The sequence below is a fragment of the Venturia canescens genome, chromosome 4 (genome assembly GCF_019457755.1).
Source record: "Venturia canescens isolate UGA chromosome 4, ASM1945775v1, whole genome shotgun sequence".
Classification (NCBI taxonomy): domain Eukaryota; kingdom Metazoa; phylum Arthropoda; class Insecta; order Hymenoptera; family Ichneumonidae; genus Venturia; species Venturia canescens.
This window is the reverse complement of record NC_057424.1, coordinates 5,515,726-5,535,515: the sequence shown is the minus strand read 5'-3', so window position 1 is coordinate 5,535,515 and position 19,790 is coordinate 5,515,726. Positions and strand designations below refer to the sequence as shown.

Here is a 19,790-nt window from a genome sequence, read left to right as displayed (position 1 = left end):
TTGCACTTTATTCTTTAGCCTCTATTGTACGTCTCTCACGAGCGATTCTCGTCGGGCCTCATTAGTACCGCAGGCATCGGCTAGATGGATCATTGTATCACCGAGCAAACATTTCTATTCCCATTTTCATTTCATACGCTCACACGCCCTCTCTCTCTCTCTCTCTCTCTCATATTCTCTGTTATCTCCCCTGGTCTTGATCACTCGCTCTGACGCGTCGCTTAGCCCGTACTTATGTTAATGAAGCGTACCCGCTCTTAGAGGAGAGGTGACCCGTCCAACGAACCGGGACCGATCTATTCAACAATCATTTTCGTACAAATGGAAATAAGAAAAGAATGTTCATTCGAATATGCATTCTAGTCCCCCCTCCCCCTTTCTCTCTCTCGGTCTCATACGTTTTTGGAAACTTTTTCGAATCGCATAGAACTACGACAAACAATTGTGAGTAATCGAGAAAAAAATTAGCCCGGCATGTGATTTTAAGGAAAAACGTTAAACCACGAATCGTAAAATAATGTTCGTTGAATGAAAAATTGAAAACTTCATAATCGCAATGATACGCGAAGGGGCTTCGAAATGATCGATATTCGAGCCAGTCGTCGTAGATCATCGTGATGTGTCGTGGAAAAAGACAGCGAGAGAGAGAGAGAGAGACATAATATCAAAAAATATGGATATAAAGACTGGGGAGCGAGGGCGAAGGGGAGAAAAGAATGAGGTGGCATACAAGACCTCGGGAGACGGCTTTTCGACTCGATTCGTTTGAGAGCCCCTGATCGAACACCTGAATACTTAATAAACGGATAAAATTAACATTAATAACGACAGACTCGTATACGAGAGAGCCGATCGACTCATTGTGCGATGAGACGGAATGCTTCCTCGCGTGGCCTAGTCGCGTGTGACATCCCGTACGGGAAGGAGGCGCGCTCTTCTTCCCGAAAGAGCCCTTCCGCGAATCCTCCATTTATAATCCCACACCTCCTACTTTCCATTCGATCATCGTGCGTGCAAGTTTTTTCGTTCTTCTTTCGTTATGGAGAACAGCGATGATCGAGGAGAGTGCGATAAAAAAGTGGTAAAGCACGAGGTATTGAAAATCCTCCCGAAGCATCCGCTTCGATCGAATGTTTGTTTTTCATTGTCGTTGGATACTAATTTCACTTTCATTTGTTTCCCATTGGGCTGGTCAGTCGGAAAACGAGAGCAACGACGACGAAGGCGCCGACAACGCTCGCTGTGACGATGCGTATTCCCGGTGTTCACCGGTTCTTTTGGATCTTGACGAAAGTACGAAAAAACAACACGCCAAAGTCGTCGAGGAAGTCGGACGAGGCGAAAGGGCCAAAAGCGCTTCGGCGAGCTTGGAACACCCTCTGCGATTCAGCCTCAGTCTTCAAAGAAGCTCCAGTATTTGTTTTCTTTTTCTCACTTTAGCCACGTGGCGCATTCGTAACTTGTGACTCCTCTCTCGCTCTCGCTTACTTTCTGCTCTAATTTTCCATCGCTCCGCTTGCCAGTCTCGGGCGAAGAAACTTCCACCGGGGTTCTTCGTCGACGATCCTCCAGACGACGATGGCCCGACAACGGGTCTTACGAAGCCACCTGCACACCAGAAAACGTACGCGTGATACGAGTCCCGGAACCAGAAGTCCTCGAACCGCACTCCCATCTGGAATTACTTCACCGGACAAATATCAAACCAATGCATCGGGAACCCAGCCAAACTGAGAAAGGTAAGCCTCCCCTCTCGCTATTTTTTCTTCCTCGTCCAATGGCTCTTTGATTCAAGTCTGCTCTCTTCTATATTGGCATCATACAAAAAAATTCTTTTCATTTTGCGTTATCGTGTAGCGGTTGCGTCAAGCCACGGGCACTCTTCAATTCGTTCTTTAAATAATCATTAAAATAGACACGAAGAAACATTTTTGTTCGGGTAAACTAACGTTTTTCTTAAGTTTTACTTAAAAATTATAAAACCTTTGATATCCATTCGTTAGATTTGTATCGATGAAGAAGACCACTTTGAATCTTTTGAAACAAAAATTTTCAACTTGCCAACAATGGGACCAATTTTCATCATTTCGGACGGGAAATTTAAAACTCGTTAGGAAAATAATGTGTTTGTACGAAAATTTAACATTTATAAAAGTATTAAAATCTATCGCAGTAGGGAGGAAACTTATGAGTCGACAACTGTTCGCGTTTCGATTTGATTGAGTTAGAATTGATAATAAAAGATGATAGGGAAAGAAATTTGAATTCAGAGATACGATACATTTTAGCGAAACTATTGGTGATAAGATTGATGTGAATAAAAATTCAGCCACGTGATAAAGAAAGATCTTTTGCTTGATTATAATGCGAAAAATATTTAATTGATTCGAATCAAGATTTTGGACTTTGTGTAATTTGGTTATTTTCGTTGGTGACAGTCTATTCATTTCCACCCAAAAGTTCTTTCTGCTATTTCATGACAAATCACTGGAAGTCTCAAAAGTATCAAAAAATTTATAGAAGTTGAAGTTTTTTTTTTAATTGTATATTTTGGGGTGAGCGGATTTGAATTCATACAAGCTATTCCCAAGATAACAGCACAACCATTTATTGTCCAAGATCTTGGAAAATTAATTTCAAAATAGTCAAATCTCAAAACAGTGGAGAACAGTGCTTTTTACTCCGATTTCACTTTGAAAATGACTTTGTATGAGAACAAAATTGAAAGGGAGCAGAATATTAGTCCCGGTGGTTTGTTATAAAACAATGAATTGTCATTGAAATTGCAAGTGAATTGATCGCTGTTAGCTTTTACCCGAATTCCCGTAAGGCTTTTTCATGTTATCCTAAGCAACGTTAACGATCGATAATTCTATTTTGTTTTAGACTACAAAAAATCGGCTTGTGACCGTGAGCGTACGAGAATGAGGGATATGAATCGCGCGTTCGAGCTGCTCAGGTCAAAACTGCCGGTTTGCAAGCCTCCGGGAAAGAAACTCTCGAAGATTGAATCGCTGAGGCACGCAATAACGTATATAAGGCATCTTCAAAGTCTTTTGGAGCCTCAATATCCGTACACGGCAGCGGCTGCAGCTGCTGCTGCTGCCGCGGTCGGTGCTCCCGAGAGACCAGGATATTACGGAGCGAGCACTCCCGGTGGAGCTTCTTTCGATGTTCAACATCCAACGCGTTGGGAGTCATTCGCCTATTATCGCTACGATTATCACGCTCCTTTCGCGCCTCCACCACCACCTCCGCTACCACCCTTGCTTGCACGATTGTCGAGCGAACAGCAGGACGACCATCATCCCATGCGGTACAATCTGCCGTCTTGATCCTCTACGAAAAACACCGGATCATCGGTACACGCGTATTCGTCCCATGCGACCACGAGAAACGGCATTCGAATATTTTCTTTTCTATTTTCACTAAGCACATTTGAAAAATGAGAGAAACAGAAAGAAAGCGAGAGAGGAGGGAAATGTAAGAAAAAGAAAACGAAATATGGAGAGTAGGTCAACCGTCACCTTGTTTGACACATATCGAGCTTGAAATACTTATCCTCGTGATTTATTCCGATAAATATTATTATTATTATTGTTATAGATATATTATATTAATAAAAATTATTTACATGCCTGCTTCTGTCATATGACTATCGCGTGTCGAATTTGGGGGGCCGAGTTCGGAGGTGTCGTCGTAGGATGTATGTGAAGAGGTAAGTCCCATATCATCGTTTCGACGTCCAGGGAGGAAGGGGCCTGCCAAGACGTTGTCGTATCGTTCGGCATCTCCACCAGTCGAGGTGTCGTTACGAATTCGAAGTGCAAACGCCACTTCAGCGTGACAAGATCGGTCGTGAAATCGGGTGTGACGTGGAGTGGTATCGGGAGTACGAGATGAGAGTATCGGAGCCCGAGACAAACTTCGTGATGCTTGTTGTAACTGACCAAGGAAGGGACGGCGGACGCCCCTCCACGTCTGTACTCCTCAGCGATGCGCTCCTCTGATTGCAGAGCAACCGAGACCTGGGCGCACGTGACGGTCGCGTTCGAAAAATCAAACGTACCGACGATATCCTCACCGAGCTTGTAAGAATTCTTGAAAAGGCAAAATCGCACTACCCGACCTCGCCCGTTTGTAATGTTGTAAAAATTGGGACTGCGACGAGCAGTCAAATTCTGGAATTTGAATAAAATTAGGTCCAAGGTCAACGATGGTCTGAGCATTTTCATTAAGTACGAGGGCTCGTATGAAAAATTGATGAAAATATTGAATTCAATTTGAAATATTTTGGAACAAATAAATGATAGCGGATGAGACCAGATTTGCTCAACATTTTTTTGCGATCATGCTATACTCGTTTATTGGGCTTCAAAGTATTTTTTTCTCTGGTTCCATGTCCTTGTTCCTGGCGAAACAACAAATTGTGTTCAACTGCCACTTTAAACATTAGTTTTTTGCAGAGAGAAGTAATTGTGGTTTTCAAATTCTTGACGAAAGAAAAACTCAACCCAAGTATTCCAATGGTTTTATCAGAAAAAAAATTTCTATCTATTCATAGTTCCAATCTTTCTAAAAAATAGAAATCAAAGTTTATCAGTAACACGACTGAAGAAACTTTATTTTACCTGAAGTGTTTGCAGCGCAACGTCCAGTGGAGCATCATGATCTTGCGTTTCCATGAAAGGATTGTTGGGACTTAGATCAACACTGTCATTACATGTAGCTAGTTCTGGTAATTCTGTGACAAAAGAAGAATTATTCATCAATATTGACAATAAAAGTGAGATATGTGTTTGGATAAAACCAAAGTTAATTTACCACCGAGAGAAAGAACTCTGAACGGGATTCTTAAGAGGTTTATGGCTGAATTGACTCTCTGTGTTCCGACGGTAATTTTGTAAGAATATTTGACAGCTTGACCCCGGTATGAGGGAGGAGCTTCTCCTGGGATTATCTCCCGGTAAATGTCTGCGAGAGGGAACAAATATTTTGAAAAGTAAGAACAAAGATGAGAATCACGTTGGCGATAAGCTACTCACAAGTTTTGCTCTCTCCTGGCGAAAGTCGAAGATCACAAAACAATATTTTGGGCTTTGTGTTCAAAACTGCATGGCCGTTATCCCGCTGCCATGGTGCAAAAGTTGTATCTACAAAAATTCTGTTCGCTTAAACTGACAAGAAAAGCAATGGAAAACCAGAGATTAAGAAGTTACCTGCCTGCGTTTATCGCAGCTAATCTCGTCGTCGAATCGAGTCGATCAGCGAGCACAACTTTTCCGTTGGTCGAACATTGACAGTGTACCTGAGCACTTGCCCAAGCCAAACACTCAAAAACATCGCTGTGACTTTGAGATTTTTGGTGTATCGGGTTTGGAGGATTGCTGAATGTGACCAAACATTCTATAACCTCACCGGAAAAATAAACCGAACCTTTTCTGAGTTTGGCTACAATCTCGATCATCTTTGAATGCGTTACAGCCCTAAATCAAATGTTTCGGTCTTTTGAACTACATTGATTCTCAAAATGTGCTGACGTATGTTACAAGCTAATTATTGATTATGATGATTATATGACACTCATCACAACATCCGAGGTTACACCGTTACACTTGAGAAACTAACCTGTGATTGACTTGACATCCTTACAACGTCAAACAACGTTTAGAAAGTGGGGTTGGGGGAATCGGGGAAGAATGAATCATCAATCATACGTCAGGCGCAAGCGCAGTGCTTACCTTTTTCAAATCTCGGAGATTTTTTTTTTTTCCGGAAAAACAAAAATTCTACATCACAAAAACGCTGTGTGGTTCGAGCTGTCAAGAAATCATTCAAACGCTCTATCGATCTGTTGCAGATGTAATAGAGTGACCGACCACAAAAATCTGTGGAAGCTGACAAACTTTTTCGTCAATTATATATAAATATCTTCGATAAAAAATGCAATAATTATTCATAAAATCTGTGTGTGAAAAATAGTAGTCACCAGAATTATTATGAAGATACACGTCCGTCCTAAGACTAAGATAAGATTCGTGTCACGACGGTTTAATCCGCGCAGAAAATAAATGTAGCGCGCGAATCGTGGTGTTTCGAAATCGCTCAATCTATTATTATTATTTCGCTTTCACTGTCATATTTTGGCAAGCGTAGAAATTTCAATAAAACAGCGCGGATCAAATAGCAGTAAGATTTCATTCACCATGAGAAAAACTGAAAATAATTTCACCTCGAAAATTTTATGGGAAACAAATAAAGAAAAATTGAAAAATGACGGGTAATAATTACGTAGCCAACAGGCTCTGCAGTGGATAATTTACTACCGTGTACCTATATGTAATTTGTGATACAGAGAGTACAGACCCTGGTTGCCATCACCACCGAAACTCAGTGAATATGCCGGTAATGTAGTGGATCAATTGCCAATGCCAATCTGTTGGGAATGGAGCTTTGACGAGGTAGAAAATTGGTTGAGTACAAAACTTGGATTGCCGCAGTATAAAGTTATTATTATTTCTTTAACTCAATATATACATGCGATATACTCTAACATCAGATTAAGGAGGGTGGCTACATTCGTCAAAATGATAAGAAATTGATCAAATTTGGTGATAATGTTCTTCAACATCAAGTGCGAAGACACAATTTTTTTCAAAATTTTCTTCTGCCTTAGTTATCGAGTAATTACGCATTAAAGCAGATTTCTTATGCCCGGAATGTATACCCACATATATATATGGAAACGCTATGCTTATACACGTGAACTTTAGTGATCAATTACTCGAATACTGTACAGAAGAAAAATCTTAAAAAATTTGTATTGTCAAATTTGGCACTAAAGAATATGTTCGCCAAATTTTATTAAATTTTTATCATTTTGAAATTTTTAATGTATTTAACATGGTTTAGCATGGCTACATTGTATCGTCGCTAGCCACCCTCCTTAAGTCATCACTTCCATCTATTCCATTTTAAGCACGCCGAGAGATGATTGAAAAAAAATTTTTTTTATTAATTTAGGATTGCTTTCGACGGAACTCGATCAACGGACGTCGCCTTATGCTTCTTGAAATTTTTGGCCTCGAAAAATGCGGAATAAACAAATTTTCTCACATTCAGGTCTATAATCTGCTGCTTTTTCTTTTTCATATCGACCGGAAAGCTCATAAATCGACTGCGTTAGCAGAAAAATATAAAATTTCTAAAATGAGGTGTTCATTCTCTAATCACGAGCAGATAATTATGAAAGGGATTCGAGAACTAGTAGGAGTGGAGGAACCGAAAATTAATCGAAGCATCAGTCTTCCACCTCGTTATCCTTGGACCCAATATCTGATATTTCGAATACCAAGCGGACCGAGTCGAGAGGCAACTACACCATGTCAATTCTTTCATCGCATGGGGATCCTCGACAAACCAGAAATTTGTCCGTTTGACCATTGGCAAATGATTGAACCTGATGGATCCCAGCCTGTTTTTCCTTACAACCGTTTTGGTTTTATTTCTCGAAAAAACGTTTATCGCAGAGTTGAATATCCACGCCAGCCACGCGGACACACTTATCTGAAAAAATCAAAATTACGCGGAAACTATTTTAATCGAGTAGACGTTAAGTAAAAATTGAATTTTCCTAATATAACACCCGAATTGCTATGGGATTTACAGATTGATTCCTGTTTTATATATTTAGTGAATTTGAGGGGGTAAATACGTATTTTTTTGTTTTTCATGAATTTTTTTTTACATACAAGGAATTTATACAATTTAATAAAAATTTTAGGACGTTTTATACATATGTTTAGGTAGAAACTGTGTTTTTTGGAAGTATAATTACTTGGCAAATGAGAACGGTAGCAGCTGCTACGTCGGTCATCAGACTAAGGTTCATATACATTCTGGAGAGTACGATTTTTTTTCATCTTAAATTAATCAGGTATCAAATTTACTTGAAGGGGGTTCACTTCATCGTTTATAACATTAAGGAAGTTAACGCGAATCTAATGGAAATCGAAAATTCCAACTTAAAGACTTGACATTTTGAAATATGCTAGAAATATACACCACGCGTCTATTCCCGGAATTATTAGAGGATTTACCGTCTAGTTATTGAGAAATCAATGAACAAAAATCACATTTTTTGAAGGGTTATACATAGGCTCTTATGACAGGTACACTCCCTGTGTGATGATTTGAATTTAATGTAATAGGATTCTCTCAACTTAGAAGAGCCAAAAACGAAAATAAGAAAGTAGAATGTTTTTAGAGACCAATGATGCCTTAAAAAACCCTTGTTAACGTTGAAAATAACTTGGGAATGGAAAAAGAAAAAACACTCATTGAGGTTAACGAGTAATAACGGCATAAACAGCGGAAGTTTCGACAATCCTATGAGCCAGCTGGTTTAAAACATAGATATGCATAGGCATGTAAATAGAAGATGGCTGTTGTCACACTTTGCTTGACGACTTTACTACGAAAGTATTTTAACCGCTATCATAATATTCAAAATTTATCAATCTTAACAAATAAGTTACACAAAATTTTAATAATTGCGAGAATAAATTTTAATCGTTTTTTTGATCATAAAGAGAGCAAAAAAGTTCAGTTATACTTTGTTGAATCACAAGAAACGCAATATCTTCCTTAAAACGAATGTCAATTTTTTATTTCACTCAATTTCGAACAAATTTTTGAATAGTTTTACTGACAATTTATAGAATTAAAAAGATTCAATCTAATCCTATTTGTCCCCTTAACACTTACCATTCTCATTGAGAAAATAAATCAGGCTCCTCCTCCTCTTCCTCCATTTTAGAATTGAGACTATCCTGAGTCTCTGGGAATCTAAGTTCAATGTCATCCTGCTCACTCTCTGAAGAAAAACTGAATCGCTGATTGAGCAAATCTTCACTATTCGTGACGGACTGCGTTTTATTGACGTTGGTCCCAGATACGGATGGAATTACGTTGCACACATCTGTCTTTGTTTCGTCATTTGAATTGTTCTCTCGTTCGTCCTCGGTATCCTCGTCGTACACGGATCGTTCATTAGAAACAGTCATGCCGCTGTCACATGCTTTTAACCTTTCCTCAAGTTGTTTAATTTTTTTCTTTTTCTCATTAAGAACTGATAAAAATCTTGTATAGAGAAAATCCTCCATTCTTTTTTTAGAAATTTCCAATGAATTGAGTTTGGCTACAAGTTCCGTGTGACTACGTCTAAGAGCCTCGTTTTCTCGTCTCATTTCTTCTTCGGCCCGGTACGAATTGGCCTGCTCACTTAACCATCTCTGGCAAATATTCGCAAAAAGTGTAATATTTTCAATCGGCTCAACTTTCACACCTCCCTTCCACCAAAGGTTCATTTTCCAGGACAGTTTTGGACCTCTCAAAACGAATTGAACCCTGGTGTCGTTTCCTGACAATTCATCTTGTATATCCAGGATTGCCTGCTCTTTTGATACTTCAGAGCGTGGATACTCCTGCAGCTGTTGATCCACCGTAGTCTGCCAATGTCATAATGAATGAAAAGAAGGAATAAGCATCAATGTTCAGAATAATTTATGAGGAACAGATGTCTAATATTTTTTATCAAAAGATTCTATGAGGGATTTAACATGATTCAAAAATGATTTACAATTGGCCTTTTTACTTGCTGACTTCAAGGACAATAACCTGAAAACAATTCTTTTTTTATGTGCACAGTGAAAAGTAACTTTGAATCGTCTCTGCTTTGAACTGTACAGATATTTGAAGTTAAATTGCAGGTTAATTTTTCCTTGAAAACTATTATCATGATCTTGTCATGCACATTTGAAAGATTCTATACACAGTGGCTATCGTGCAGTTTTACAAAACAAGAACCACACCTTCTCTTTAAATAAGTCATATCCACAAGGAAACCAATTGTTCAGTTAGATTGAGGTTTCTGGGCTATTATTGGATTGATGGTATCCGGTTGTTCATGTACGAACGATACGATATAAAAGATGAACTTAATTGAAGTATTTAAAAGAAATAAACATGATTTTCTATTATTGAAAAAAGTTATTTGACAAGTTATGAGATAAAAATACTTGAAAACTTCTCAAATAGTACCAGCGTCAACAACAGCAGGTACTTATGTCTAAATATACCTGACCACGCAGAGGCACCGTTCCTTCTCTCAAGACTGTTATTTTGAATATTTCGTCGGTCGACCATTCACTGCTGATTGTCATAGGTCTCTGATCCTCGTTGTTCAATACCTCGCAGACGAAGTTCTTCCCCATTTTTATTATTTAACAAGAATCTCTGAAACAGCTGACGAATTCGGAAGCTACGAACCTGAATACCCAACAATTTTTCTTCCCACTATCCCACTCCTCTCCGTCGATTACTGTCTCTTAGCAACGACCACGTGACGGCGGCGTGTGATGACACCGCCTCCGTCGCCATGGTAATTGTTTCGAAGGTATCTGTCAAAACCGTCAAAACACACGCCACACGCTTCGAAAAAGACAAAAACATTTGATTGTTACTGCAATCGGGCTTAATAATTCTAAAAAACCAGCGAAACGACTGTATTTAATAAAATCCGTAAATATGACGAATTTCATACAAAATTTACAAATCAGGGATGGAGAATACACAAAAACGATTTACACGATGGTAAGAGATTGTAGTAAGAATCACACCAGCGATTTGTATATTATTCACGGATAAAATGGTATGAGGAAAAAATGTTACAGATTAAAGAACAGCGGTACACGGAAACAATACAAATACTGACAGAGCTACTGGTCTCGCATTCTGAAGTACGCGTATAATATATACATTTATATATATATTTTTTTTAATTTAATATGAGATTTCATGATACAAATATTCAATACTGGTGAATTAATTTATTGATGTTTAATGATGCCTCATTTAATGTTGGATATGGTGGTTCGGTTAACAGTCACGAGCATGTTTGTCCTTACTGGCTCACTGTTATTTCTACACACAAGATTTCATCGGTGCAGCGGATTGTTACGAGAAATTGTTGCACTCGTATCCGGAGGAGAATCTCTACAAACTCCGTTACGCCCAGTCTCTTCATCAGGCTTGTTTGTATCAGGAAGCCTGGTCGGTATGTGCGAGTATCGCAACTGACGAGTCCACCGACATGGAGGGTAAAGTACGAAAGCTCCAGGCTGCCATTAAATACGGACAAGAAGATATCGTTGCGGCGAAAAGCTTTGTGGATCAATGTCCCGAAGACGACGTTGATACGGAAATAAATTTGGGATGTTTGGCTTACAAGGTGAATTTAGCCAACCAAATATAATCGTTTCTCCATCGTCAAAAGCACATGTTTGAATCGTTGACTATATTTTCCAGGAGGCAGAGTATGAGAAAGCTTTGAAAAAATTTTCAAATGCTCTTCAAATCGTGGGATTCAAACCTCATCTGTCATACAACGTTGCTCTCTGTTATTACAGGCTGAAGGAATACGCAGCTTCTCTAAAACACATTGGTAAGTGTATTCGTATTAATTACGAATTATCGCGTGATGCAACGAACATGATAATCACCAAAAGTAACTTTCGTGATGGTACTATAGCCGATATCATCGAGCAAGGTATTCGGGAACATCCAGAGTTGAGTGTCGGTACAGCAACTGAAGGAATCGAAGTACGAAGCGTTGGAAATACACTTACGCTTCACGAAACTGCTCTCACTGAAGCCTTCAATCTTAAGGCAGCCATCGAATATCAATTGCAAAACTGTATGTCTCTCTCTGTTCGAAGTAATCCTTGAATATCCTCTTCATAAATATTTCTCAAACGATGACTTGTTTTCTTCGTTTTTGTTCCAGACGAAGCAGCTCGCGAAGCGCTCACAGATATGCCTCCGCGTTCTGAAGAAGAACTTGACGCTGTTACTCTTCACAATCAAGCTCTCATTAATATGGATACCAAGCCAGCCGAGGGTTTTGAAAAATTACAATTTTTACTTCAACAGAATCCTTTCCCATCCGAGACATTTGCCAATTTATTGCTTCTGTATTGCAAGTACCAGTATTATGATCTGGCAGCTGATGTTTTGGCGGAAAATGTACATCTCACATACAAATACCTGACTCCGGTATGTATTACTGGTCAAATTATTTCATCACTAATTTTATACAATCATTTGTTCTTTCCCAATCTATATCTTTCTTTTTCTCATCCGGATCAATCCGAATGTTTGGATCTCGAGTGTTTACACTTTTTCGACTTTTTATCACTGCCCTCACGTCGCCTACTTTCTCCCTGGTTAGTTGAGCTATCACTTGCGCCATTTTCGCGCTTTTTTCTTTTATCTTTCTTCGTTCGTTTCTTCTTTTTGGCTGAATCTTTGGATTTCTTACTTCTTCTTTTATGCTCGTCATTTTCATCAGTGGCAGTGACCGTATCACTATCGTCACTTTCATCGTCGCTACTACCATCAGAGCGTCGTGATTTTTTCAGTTTTTTCTTTTTTTTTGCTCGTTTATGACTCTTGGATCGTGCATCCATATTTGCATCGTCTTTCGGAGGGTGAACCGTGGCTTCGGGGAGCTCCTCAACTTCTGGCAATAGTTCATATTTTTTACCATCAGGTGTACTAAAACAGTCAGAGGCAAGGTGGCCCCGTGTTCCGCACTTGGTACATGTTGTATCAAGAACAGCCTCTAGCTCTATCGGCCTTTTCTGTCCTGGCACAAACTTTTTTCTTCGTTGTTCGTCCATTTGCTGCTCTATTCCATTTGGATCCAGATCTTTACCATTACCCTGATTGACATGTTTCATTGACAAACCGACTTTGCCATCATCGCTAATATTTATAACTTTGCACCACACCCGCTCCCCCCGCTGTAGTACGTCTGCAACATCGTCCACCCTTGCAGAACTCACCTTAAAAAAAATCGTTCAATTTGATTTTTTTCATATAATATGCCACCACTGCCTCTCCCACACATATACCAAATAACTTGTGACAGGCGTACAAAGTACTTCATTCATTTTTCAATATCTTTCCATCGATTGAATGAATTCATTGTAATTTCAGAAAAATATGGATATCTACTAATTGTTCATTAAAAATATCAACTCAGTCAACTCCGAGTTATTTTTTCCCTCCTCTTATTTTAATGAGGCAATATTGGATTAGGTTATGTCGTCATGTTTACCTGCGATTTGTGTATCAAACCCTGTTGCTTACATCCAGGAATTCTCACAAAAGCTCCATAATTTTGTACAGAAGCGATTTCTCCGAGAAAGATTTGATTCAACTCGCAACTCGACATTTTACGTTCGTTTTGCGTCCTTGTTTCTTGTTCTGTTTTTGCCTCTTCTAATATCGTTCGTGTCCCTTTTGGCGTAATAACATGTTATTTAGCCCGCCATTATTGCAAAACGCACAAACCGCACAAACGTTCAGATATCCAGCGTACCATTGGGTACAAGATACTTCTACCGTACCGTACGATGCTGCCGTTGCCGTTACCGTACTGCGACAAAAAGTATCAACGTACTCCGTACTCTTACGATGGCAGTACGTGTTACTATAATTAAGTGCCGATATGCGCTTTTCATCGAGGAAACCGTAGCGTATCAGCGTATGAATTTTACGACCGAACTAATACCGCGTAGAAGTATAAAACATGCTAAATGCTTTACAACAATTAGCCACAAAATTTATATATTTTTTCCGTTTTTGAAATATTTTTATTATACCAGTTAGCGACGTGATAAAACATGCTCAACTTAAAATCTCGATCTGTTCGTCGGATCGTCGAATTATCTCTTGTTTCTATATATATATATATATTTTTTTCAATTATTTAAAGAACACGAAAATAGATATTTTTTGAAGATTGAGTTTTTTCCAAACGTTGCAGTACCTGTACGACTTCTTAGATGCATTGATAACTCAGCAAACCGCACCGGAGGAAGCTTACAGAAAACTTGACGATCTTGCCAACAAACACACCGAGGCACTCCGCAAAGCAACGAAGCAAGTTCAAGAGGCTCGCTTGAATCATGACGAGATTGCGGTTAAAAAGGCCGTAAACGATTATGAAGAAGCTTTGGAACGTTACGTGCCAGTTCTTATGGCTCAAGCAAAGATTTACTGGGAACTGGGAAATTATACCCAAGTCGAAAAGATATTTCGTAAGAGCGCAGATTTCTGTAACGAATACGACGTGTGGAAACTAAACGTCGCTCATACGCTCTTCATGCAGGAAAACAAGTTCAATCAAGCTGCCGGCTTTTACAAGCCGATCGTCATTAAAAAATTTGACAATGTGCGTTTGTGTCACACGTTAACTGTTTTGTTGAAACTAACTTTATACATACACTTCTACGCTTATATATTTTTTGTCATGGGCGTGAAAACATTTCCATATCAGCTCGATATTTTGGTGTAAATATTATATAACTGCTCAAAACACAGTCTGACGTTGGAATCTAATCTCCGTGCTGCTACAAAAATGCAAAAAGCCTACTTCTTTCAATCACGGATTGGTCGGGACTCGCCTTATGTAGACGCGCAGTCAGCAAAGAGACTAAAGTTAAACTTGGTTAAAGATCATCCGTATTTTATACTTGTGAATCAAAAAAGCAACTGAACTTTTTTGCTCTTTCGATGATTAAGAGGATGGATCAGTCGGTATATCGTAACCGTGAGTGCGAGAGAGATAGCTGCAAATTTCTAAATCGAAATTCTTTGACACAGTTTGACCGATCCATATAATGCTCTTAAAGAAACGATTAAAATTTATTCTCGCAATTATTAAAATTATGTGTAGCTTATTTGTTGAAATTGATAAATTTTTAATATAACGATAGCAGTTAAAATACTTTCGTAGTAAAATCGTCGAGCAAAATGTGACAACAGCCATTTTCTATTTATATGTGTATGCATATCTATATTTTAAACCAGCTGGCTCACAGTGTTGTCAAACCTTCCACCGTTTGTGTCGTTATTATTCGATAACCTCAAATAAGTGTTTTTGTTTTTCTATTCTCAAGTCGTTGTCACCGGTAACAGTGCTTTCTCAAGAACATCATTGATATATAAAAAAATTTAATTTTCTTATTTTCGTTTTTGGTTTTTCTAAAATTGGGAGGATCCTATTTCATTAAATCCAAATCGTCGCACAGGAAGTGTGCCTGTCATAAGAGCCAATGTATAACCCTCAAAAAAATGTGATTTCGTTGAGATTGTTTTCTCGACAACTAGACGGTATATAGATTCTATAATAATTCCGGGAATAAGATGCACGGTGTACATTTCTAGCATATTTCCAAATTTCAACTCGTAAAGTTGGGATTTTCGATGTCCGTTAGATTCCCGCGAACTTCCTTAATCGGGACAAACCCTATTTTTGGATACAATTCCTTTTTCGATTGATTATCGGTTTTTTTTTTTGTAACGATTTCAGAAATTTTTTAACTTTATAAAACACGTTGTTTCATAAATTTTTTTTCACTTCGTTTTCTAGATCCTCGAAGTGAGTGCGATTGTACTGGCCAATTTGTGCGTCAGTTACATAATGGATACTCGAAATACGGAGGCTGAGGAGTTGATGAAAAAAATTGAAAAGGAAGAGGAAGCGGTGTCGTTCAAAGAGCCGGATAAAAAATTGTTCCACCTTTGTATCGTGAATCTCGTAATTGGAACTCTTTATTGCTCAAAGGGTCATTACGAATTTGGTATATCGCGGGTGATGAAAAGCCTCGAGCCGTACAACAAGAAATTGGGCACCGACACGTGGTTTTACGCGAAACGATGCTTTCTGTCGTTGCTTGAACAGCTCTCTAAACAATTGGTCGTCTTGAAGGATTCTACTCTGCAGGATTGCATTCAATTTTTCGACCATTGCGAGGGTTCATATAGCACCATTATATTTATTTTCGATATTGTCTTTATTATTCTTATTCGTTTGGCACTACTATCTTATCGTATTTCTATTGTTACAGTTTACGGACGTGACATACCAACGGTGATTGAGCAGCCTTTCGAAATAAACGATTTTCCGAGCGTGCCGCGAGGAAAACAAACTGTTACTTACGAAGCTCGATATTTGAAAGCTTTGTTCATTAAATTGCAAATGTCGTAACGATATTATTTGATACTTAAGGTACGTACGATATCAGTGCTATGAGCGATTCGTCTTGGCACTCATCCATCCAAACGCTTACGAGTGTTAAGGGGGTTGAGTTTCTACCGCGCGTTTGCCCATAAATCGAATGGGTAAAAACGCTTTTCGACGCACCCTTATAATCGACGAATAAAATTCTTTGTTTTTCTCCTCTTTTCTCTGATTCATCGTGTATAATCCGCGCTTCAACCTTTATTTCATCGACCCCCGGTCGCAGATTCCGACTCCCATGCAGACAGGCAATATTTTTTGAATCTCAACAATTTTGCCGCGGAGTCTTGGCATTTTCCATGATCCCACCACTGACCCCAGCTTTTTCGTGATGTCTTTTTTAGTGATTCGGAATCGAATCAAGGGGGGAATTTAAAAAAAAATTTCAACCTCGAATAAGGACCACCCCACTGGAATAGATATACTTTACTACGGGAGGCGCCACCGTCGACTTTGACTTGGTCACGTGACTCACGTGAGCTCGATGACTCTTAAGATGATGGATCAGTCGGTAATCACACCTCGAATTTTTGAAATTGAAACTCTTTGACATCGTTCGTCCGATTAAAATAATAAAAATGTTATCGTACGCAGCGCGATCGCAAAAATCCAATGACATTTTTATTTTTTCGATCAGACGAACGATGTGGAAAAATTACCTTTTCAAAATTTGCAGCTATCTCTCTCGCACTCACCGTTGTGATTACCGACTGATCCATCATCTTAAGGTGGTCTATCAGTTGTTCGGTTCGTAAAAATTCTATTGCACGATGAATTCCGAGAAGCTTGATTTTTCAAAATAAAATCTGAGTAATAGGCTGTTATCGTTTAATCAGTGAAGAAAAAGTCTAACTTATTTTCCTTGAAAAATCAAGAATGTCCGAGTAAATCGTGCAACCTGCATTTTTCACGTGTCTCTCTCACATTCACACAACTGCGAACGGGATATTCGCTGTAACGGCAAACGGGATTTTTCATTCTCGTTTTGGGACGATCTCGTACCGAACGGTACCAACTTGAAAAAACTTTTCGTCAGGTACATTTATTCCGCAGTACTATCACTATATTTACTGGCCTTCATCGGATAATGCAATCCGGAAAGGGAGCAGACTCCCTGTCGAAAATGTACTATAGTCGAACGAGAAATCATCAGGAGCTGGCTGCCATGCGAGGCAACATCTCAGGAATCTCGTGAAGGAAGAATTCGGATATTAAGGAGGGTGGATCGCGACGATACAATGTTGCCTATGCTAAGCCATGTTAAATACATTAAAAATTTCAAAATGATAAGAATTTAATAAAATTTGGTAAATGTATTCTTTAAAAATATATAAGAAAATATACATTTTTTAAGATTTTTCTACCGCCAGCTCTCCAGTAATTGAGCACTAAAGTTTACGCGTATAAGCATAGAGTTTACATCTCGTGCATAAGAACTTGGATTTAACGCTCAATTATTCGACAACCATTTGATAAAAAAATTTGAAAAAAATTGTATTTGTATGCTTGATGCCAAAGAACGTTGTCACGAAATTTTATAAAATTCTGATTATTTTGATTTCGTGATGCACCCTCGTTAAGAAAAAAAGACTCGTGACACACTGTCAAATGAAATAGTAAATGAAAAAATATATTCAACAGGGAATCGTGATACGAAAGATGAGAGGTTAATTTTCGTATAGCACACACCGTCGGTCACAAGTGTTCGCTGATATTGCTCGGGCACATTATTAAAACGATCTCTATCGGCGATCCTTTTCGTGATCGTCGGGATCGTCTTCGCTCAGTTTTCTACTTTTTATTTTGATTGAGGCGCAATAAACTCGGGGCGTTTGTAATTGCTCGGACAGCTGGAAGATATTTGTTGAGGCATGCTTTGTCGATGGTCGGTTCGGTAAAGAACATACGTTTATCGTCGGGCAAGAGTGCGCCGCAACGCTGTTTCTCACGCCGGTTGGTACTGAGCAAACCGAGCAACGTTACCACTCCCGGCAAATGATCTTTCATGGCACTCGACACGCGGACACTCCACTCGTAGTTGTGACAAATGGACTGTACCTGATGCCACGTCAATTCCGATGGTGCATCGACGCTGGGAGAATGGGCCAGATGCAGTAACACTAATTCGCTCCATTCGCACAACGCTAAATCTTGGTAATTTTGTATATTGAGACAGGCCGCGCGGACCATTTCATCGGCGGTACAATAACGCCGAACACTCGTCTCAATTTTTTCCTCATCTTTCGTAACCGCATTTGCACAAGGCTTTTGTACGCGCGTTCGTTTGCCGATCGCAAATTGCTTTTGCCTTGGTCGCGGAGGCTTTCGTTTAGTTTTTTTTTCCATGCGGTTGAGAGGCGAAGTCGACGACGAAACGTTCATCGAGCTCGCATCGTCGTAACTCAACGCGGCCGAGCCGGTTGCCGGTAACTCGCGCGGTTCGTTGCCTGCTTCCGCCTCGCAGTCCTCGTCCGACGAAAACTTCCTTGTTTTGCTGGGTATTGTGGAAAAGTCCGCGCAATCGTTACTCTCGCTTTCGTCGTCGGTGCTGAATACAATTTCGATTTCTCTCGTCATCGTACGTTGAAAGGTAAACCGCCGTACTTTTCTCATACGACGAATTCAAGGCGTTTATTATCGACACGTCCCGTATAGGCATGCAAAAGAGCTGTTTTAGGGTTATTCCAAAAGCTTTTGAATTCGGACCGACCGAGGTATCCTTGACAGAATGAAATCACGTCGATCCGAAACTTTGATATGACCCGACCGAGTCGCACGTAGAAACCGTGGAAAACTGGCTCCCCTCAGAACACTTTAATACTCTCCATACTGGAGGCTTACTGCAGCATGACTATCGACGAGTCATTGCTTCATAGAGACGTTCTCGATAGAAGCACACATTCCTCGAGCTTCTGGTGGCTGGCGGTAGCTCACCTTCACCAATACTTTTAAGGTAGGAGTCGCGCGACAATCGATATTAGACGAACTCGTGATTTTTAAATTATATCATTTTTACGTTATAAACTTTCATATGGCTAAAGGATTTAATACGTTACCGAAGATTATATCAAGAAATTCATCACGATCAAGTAGAAATATAAGACGGCATCTTATGAGAAACCCATCCTGCCAATACTATGATTGCAGAATTCTCATTTCCTTATCGATTAGATATAGCTTATGTTAAAATTGCTCCTCATTGATTATATTACAAAGATTCCAATGTGAGCATAAAAATATAGGGCCATCGCGCGACTCATTCGAAGAGAATTTTCAAAATAATCTCGATGAAAACTCAGAAAATGGCAGGAGATCGATTGCCATGAAGTGGCTCGATATACTTGGCAACGTTAAGAATGTATACTTTTCGTGATAGTCGGCGAGTTTGGAGTTGAGAAGAGAACCGATATATATATGTATATATTGAAAAACCGAGACAAATATAAGCAATCATAAGATATTTATAATCATAAATTATTAAATATGATCTTGTATAAATTTATACGAATATAGTTTAAATTGCCCTAAGATTTATTAAATACAGAAAACCTTTCTTATAACCTATTTTATTTCGACGATAAATAAATAGTCATTTGACCATAGAGTCGCGCGACTCTGTTTCGATTCCGGATAGTTCCAG

General features: G+C 39.2%; 6 protein-coding genes across 15 annotated transcripts in view; 2 read left to right on the top strand and 4 right to left on the bottom strand.

The window, feature by feature from the left end:
- Positions 1–3: 3 nt before the first annotated feature.
- sage (salivary gland-expressed bHLH) lies at positions 4–3,641 on the top strand. 2 transcript variants are annotated; one of them, XM_043417654.1, is made up of 4 exons: positions 4–1,093; positions 1,197–1,413; positions 1,524–1,739; positions 2,887–3,641. In XM_043417654.1, the coding sequence occupies exons 1-4, from the start codon at positions 1,040–1,042 to the stop codon at positions 3,333–3,335; spliced, it is 936 nt and encodes a 311-aa protein (XP_043273589.1). In that variant the 5' UTR covers positions 4–1,039; the 3' UTR covers positions 3,336–3,641. The 2 variants fall into 2 exon arrangements, with proteins under 2 accessions (XP_043273589.1, XP_043273587.1); XM_043417652.1 differs by having other exon boundaries at positions 4–1,413.
- On the bottom strand, positions 1,478–5,880 carry LOC122409811 (RAB6A-GEF complex partner protein 2). 4 transcript variants are annotated; one of them, XM_043417645.1, is made up of 6 exons: positions 5,224–5,621; positions 5,046–5,153; positions 4,825–4,974; positions 4,632–4,744; positions 3,639–4,181; positions 1,478–1,608 (listed from the first exon to the last, which is right to left on the bottom strand). In XM_043417645.1, the coding sequence occupies exons 1-5, from the start codon at positions 5,465–5,467 to the stop codon at positions 3,648–3,650; spliced, it is 1,149 nt and encodes a 382-aa protein (XP_043273580.1). In that variant the 5' UTR covers positions 5,468–5,621; the 3' UTR covers positions 1,478–1,608; positions 3,639–3,647. The 4 variants fall into 4 exon arrangements, with proteins under 4 accessions (XP_043273580.1, XP_043273579.1, XP_043273582.1 ...); XM_043417644.1 differs by lacking the exon at positions 1,478–1,608 and adding an exon at positions 3,226–3,339; XM_043417647.1 differs by lacking the exon at positions 1,478–1,608 and adding an exon at positions 5,742–5,880 and having other exon boundaries at positions 3,549–4,181; positions 5,224–5,486.
- Positions 5,881–6,020: 140 nt separating this feature from the next.
- The window catches only part of Ttc30 (tetratricopeptide repeat domain 30), a 42,453-nt gene continuing 28,683 nt past the window's right edge, over positions 6,021–19,790 (top strand). Inside the window, exons 1-10 of one of the 6 annotated variants that reach the window (XM_043417621.1) lie at positions 6,021–6,280; positions 6,356–6,461; positions 10,734–10,799; positions 10,946–11,290; positions 11,368–11,503; positions 11,591–11,755; positions 11,846–12,114; positions 13,892–14,299; positions 15,500–15,884; positions 15,978–16,138. In XM_043417621.1, the coding sequence (XP_043273556.1) occupies positions 6,207–6,280; positions 6,356–6,461; positions 10,734–10,799; positions 10,946–11,290; positions 11,368–11,503; positions 11,591–11,755; positions 11,846–12,114; positions 13,892–14,299; positions 15,500–15,884; positions 15,978–16,117 (2,094 nt within the window). In that variant the 5' untranslated portion in view covers positions 6,021–6,206 and the 3' untranslated portion in view covers positions 16,118–16,138. Of the gene's footprint in view, positions 6,281–6,355; positions 6,462–10,523; positions 10,654–10,733; positions 10,800–10,945; positions 11,291–11,367; positions 11,756–11,845; positions 12,115–13,891; positions 14,300–15,499; positions 15,885–15,977; positions 16,323–17,203; positions 17,405–19,790 lie in introns of those variants that run through there. The other 5 variants (XM_043417620.1, XM_043417619.1, XM_043417618.1 and 2 more) reach the window with 5 other exon arrangements.
- Positions 6,859–10,309, bottom strand: LOC122409815 (DNA repair protein XRCC4-like). Its single transcript, XM_043417656.1, has 3 exons — positions 10,140–10,309; positions 8,767–9,509; positions 6,859–7,566 (listed from the first exon to the last, which is right to left on the bottom strand). The coding sequence occupies exons 1-2, from the start codon at positions 10,272–10,274 to the stop codon at positions 8,772–8,774; spliced, it is 873 nt and encodes a 290-aa protein (XP_043273591.1). The 5' UTR covers positions 10,275–10,309; the 3' UTR covers positions 6,859–7,566; positions 8,767–8,771.
- Positions 12,065–13,797, bottom strand: LOC122409818 (nucleolar protein of 40 kDa-like). The gene is made up of 2 exons (XM_043417659.1): positions 13,181–13,797; positions 12,065–12,905 (listed from the first exon to the last, which is right to left on the bottom strand). The coding sequence occupies exons 1-2, from the start codon at positions 13,295–13,297 to the stop codon at positions 12,204–12,206; spliced, it is 819 nt and encodes a 272-aa protein (XP_043273594.1). The 5' UTR covers positions 13,298–13,797; the 3' UTR covers positions 12,065–12,203.
- On the bottom strand, positions 17,775–19,118 carry LOC122409817 (uncharacterized). Its single transcript, NM_001414619.1, has one exon. The coding sequence runs from the start codon at positions 18,761–18,763 to the stop codon at positions 17,942–17,944; it is 822 nt and encodes a 273-aa protein (NP_001401548.1). The 5' UTR covers positions 18,764–19,118; the 3' UTR covers positions 17,775–17,941.

Excerpts from the sequence above, each read along its gene's own strand:
- sage (XM_043417652.1), top strand. The coding sequence starts at position 1,131 with ATGTTTGTTTTTCATTGTCGTTGGATACTAATTTCACTTTCATTTGTT. Across the intron at positions 1,414-1,523 it reads CAGTCTTCAAAGAAGCTCCA|TCTCGGGCGAAGAAACTTCC; the intron begins GTATTTGTTTTC and ends TCCGCTTGCCAG. Across the intron at positions 1,740-2,886 it reads ACCCAGCCAAACTGAGAAAG|ACTACAAAAAATCGGCTTGT; the intron begins GTAAGCCTCCCC and ends ATTTTGTTTTAG.
- LOC122409811 (XM_043417647.1), bottom strand. The coding sequence starts at position 5,467 with ATGATCGAGATTGTAGCCAAACTCAGAAAAGGTTCGGTTTATTTTTCC. Across the intron at positions 4,975-5,045 it reads GCCAGGAGAGAGCAAAACTT|ACATTTACCGGGAGATAATC; the intron begins GTGAGTAGCTTA and ends TCCCTCTCGCAG. Across the intron at positions 4,745-4,824 it reads CAGAGTTCTTTCTCTCGGTG|AATTACCAGAACTAGCTACA; the intron begins GTAAATTAACTT and ends CTTTTGTCACAG.
- LOC122409815 (XM_043417656.1), bottom strand. The coding sequence starts at position 10,274 with ATGGGGAAGAACTTCGTCTGCGAGGTATTGAACAACGAGGATCAGAGA. Across the intron at positions 9,510-10,139 it reads CGGTGCCTCTGCGTGGTCAG|ACTACGGTGGATCAACAGCT; the intron begins GTATATTTAGAC and ends TGACATTGGCAG.
- LOC122409818 (XM_043417659.1), bottom strand. The coding sequence starts at position 13,297 with ATGTCGAGTTGCGAGTTGAATCAAATCTTTCTCGGAGAAATCGCTTCT. Across the intron at positions 12,906-13,180 it reads GTTTGATACACAAATCGCAG|GTGAGTTCTGCAAGGGTGGA; the intron begins GTAAACATGACG and ends ATTTTTTTTAAG.
- LOC122409817 (NM_001414619.1), bottom strand. The coding sequence starts at position 18,763 with ATGAGAAAAGTACGGCGGTTTACCTTTCAACGTACGATGACGAGAGAA.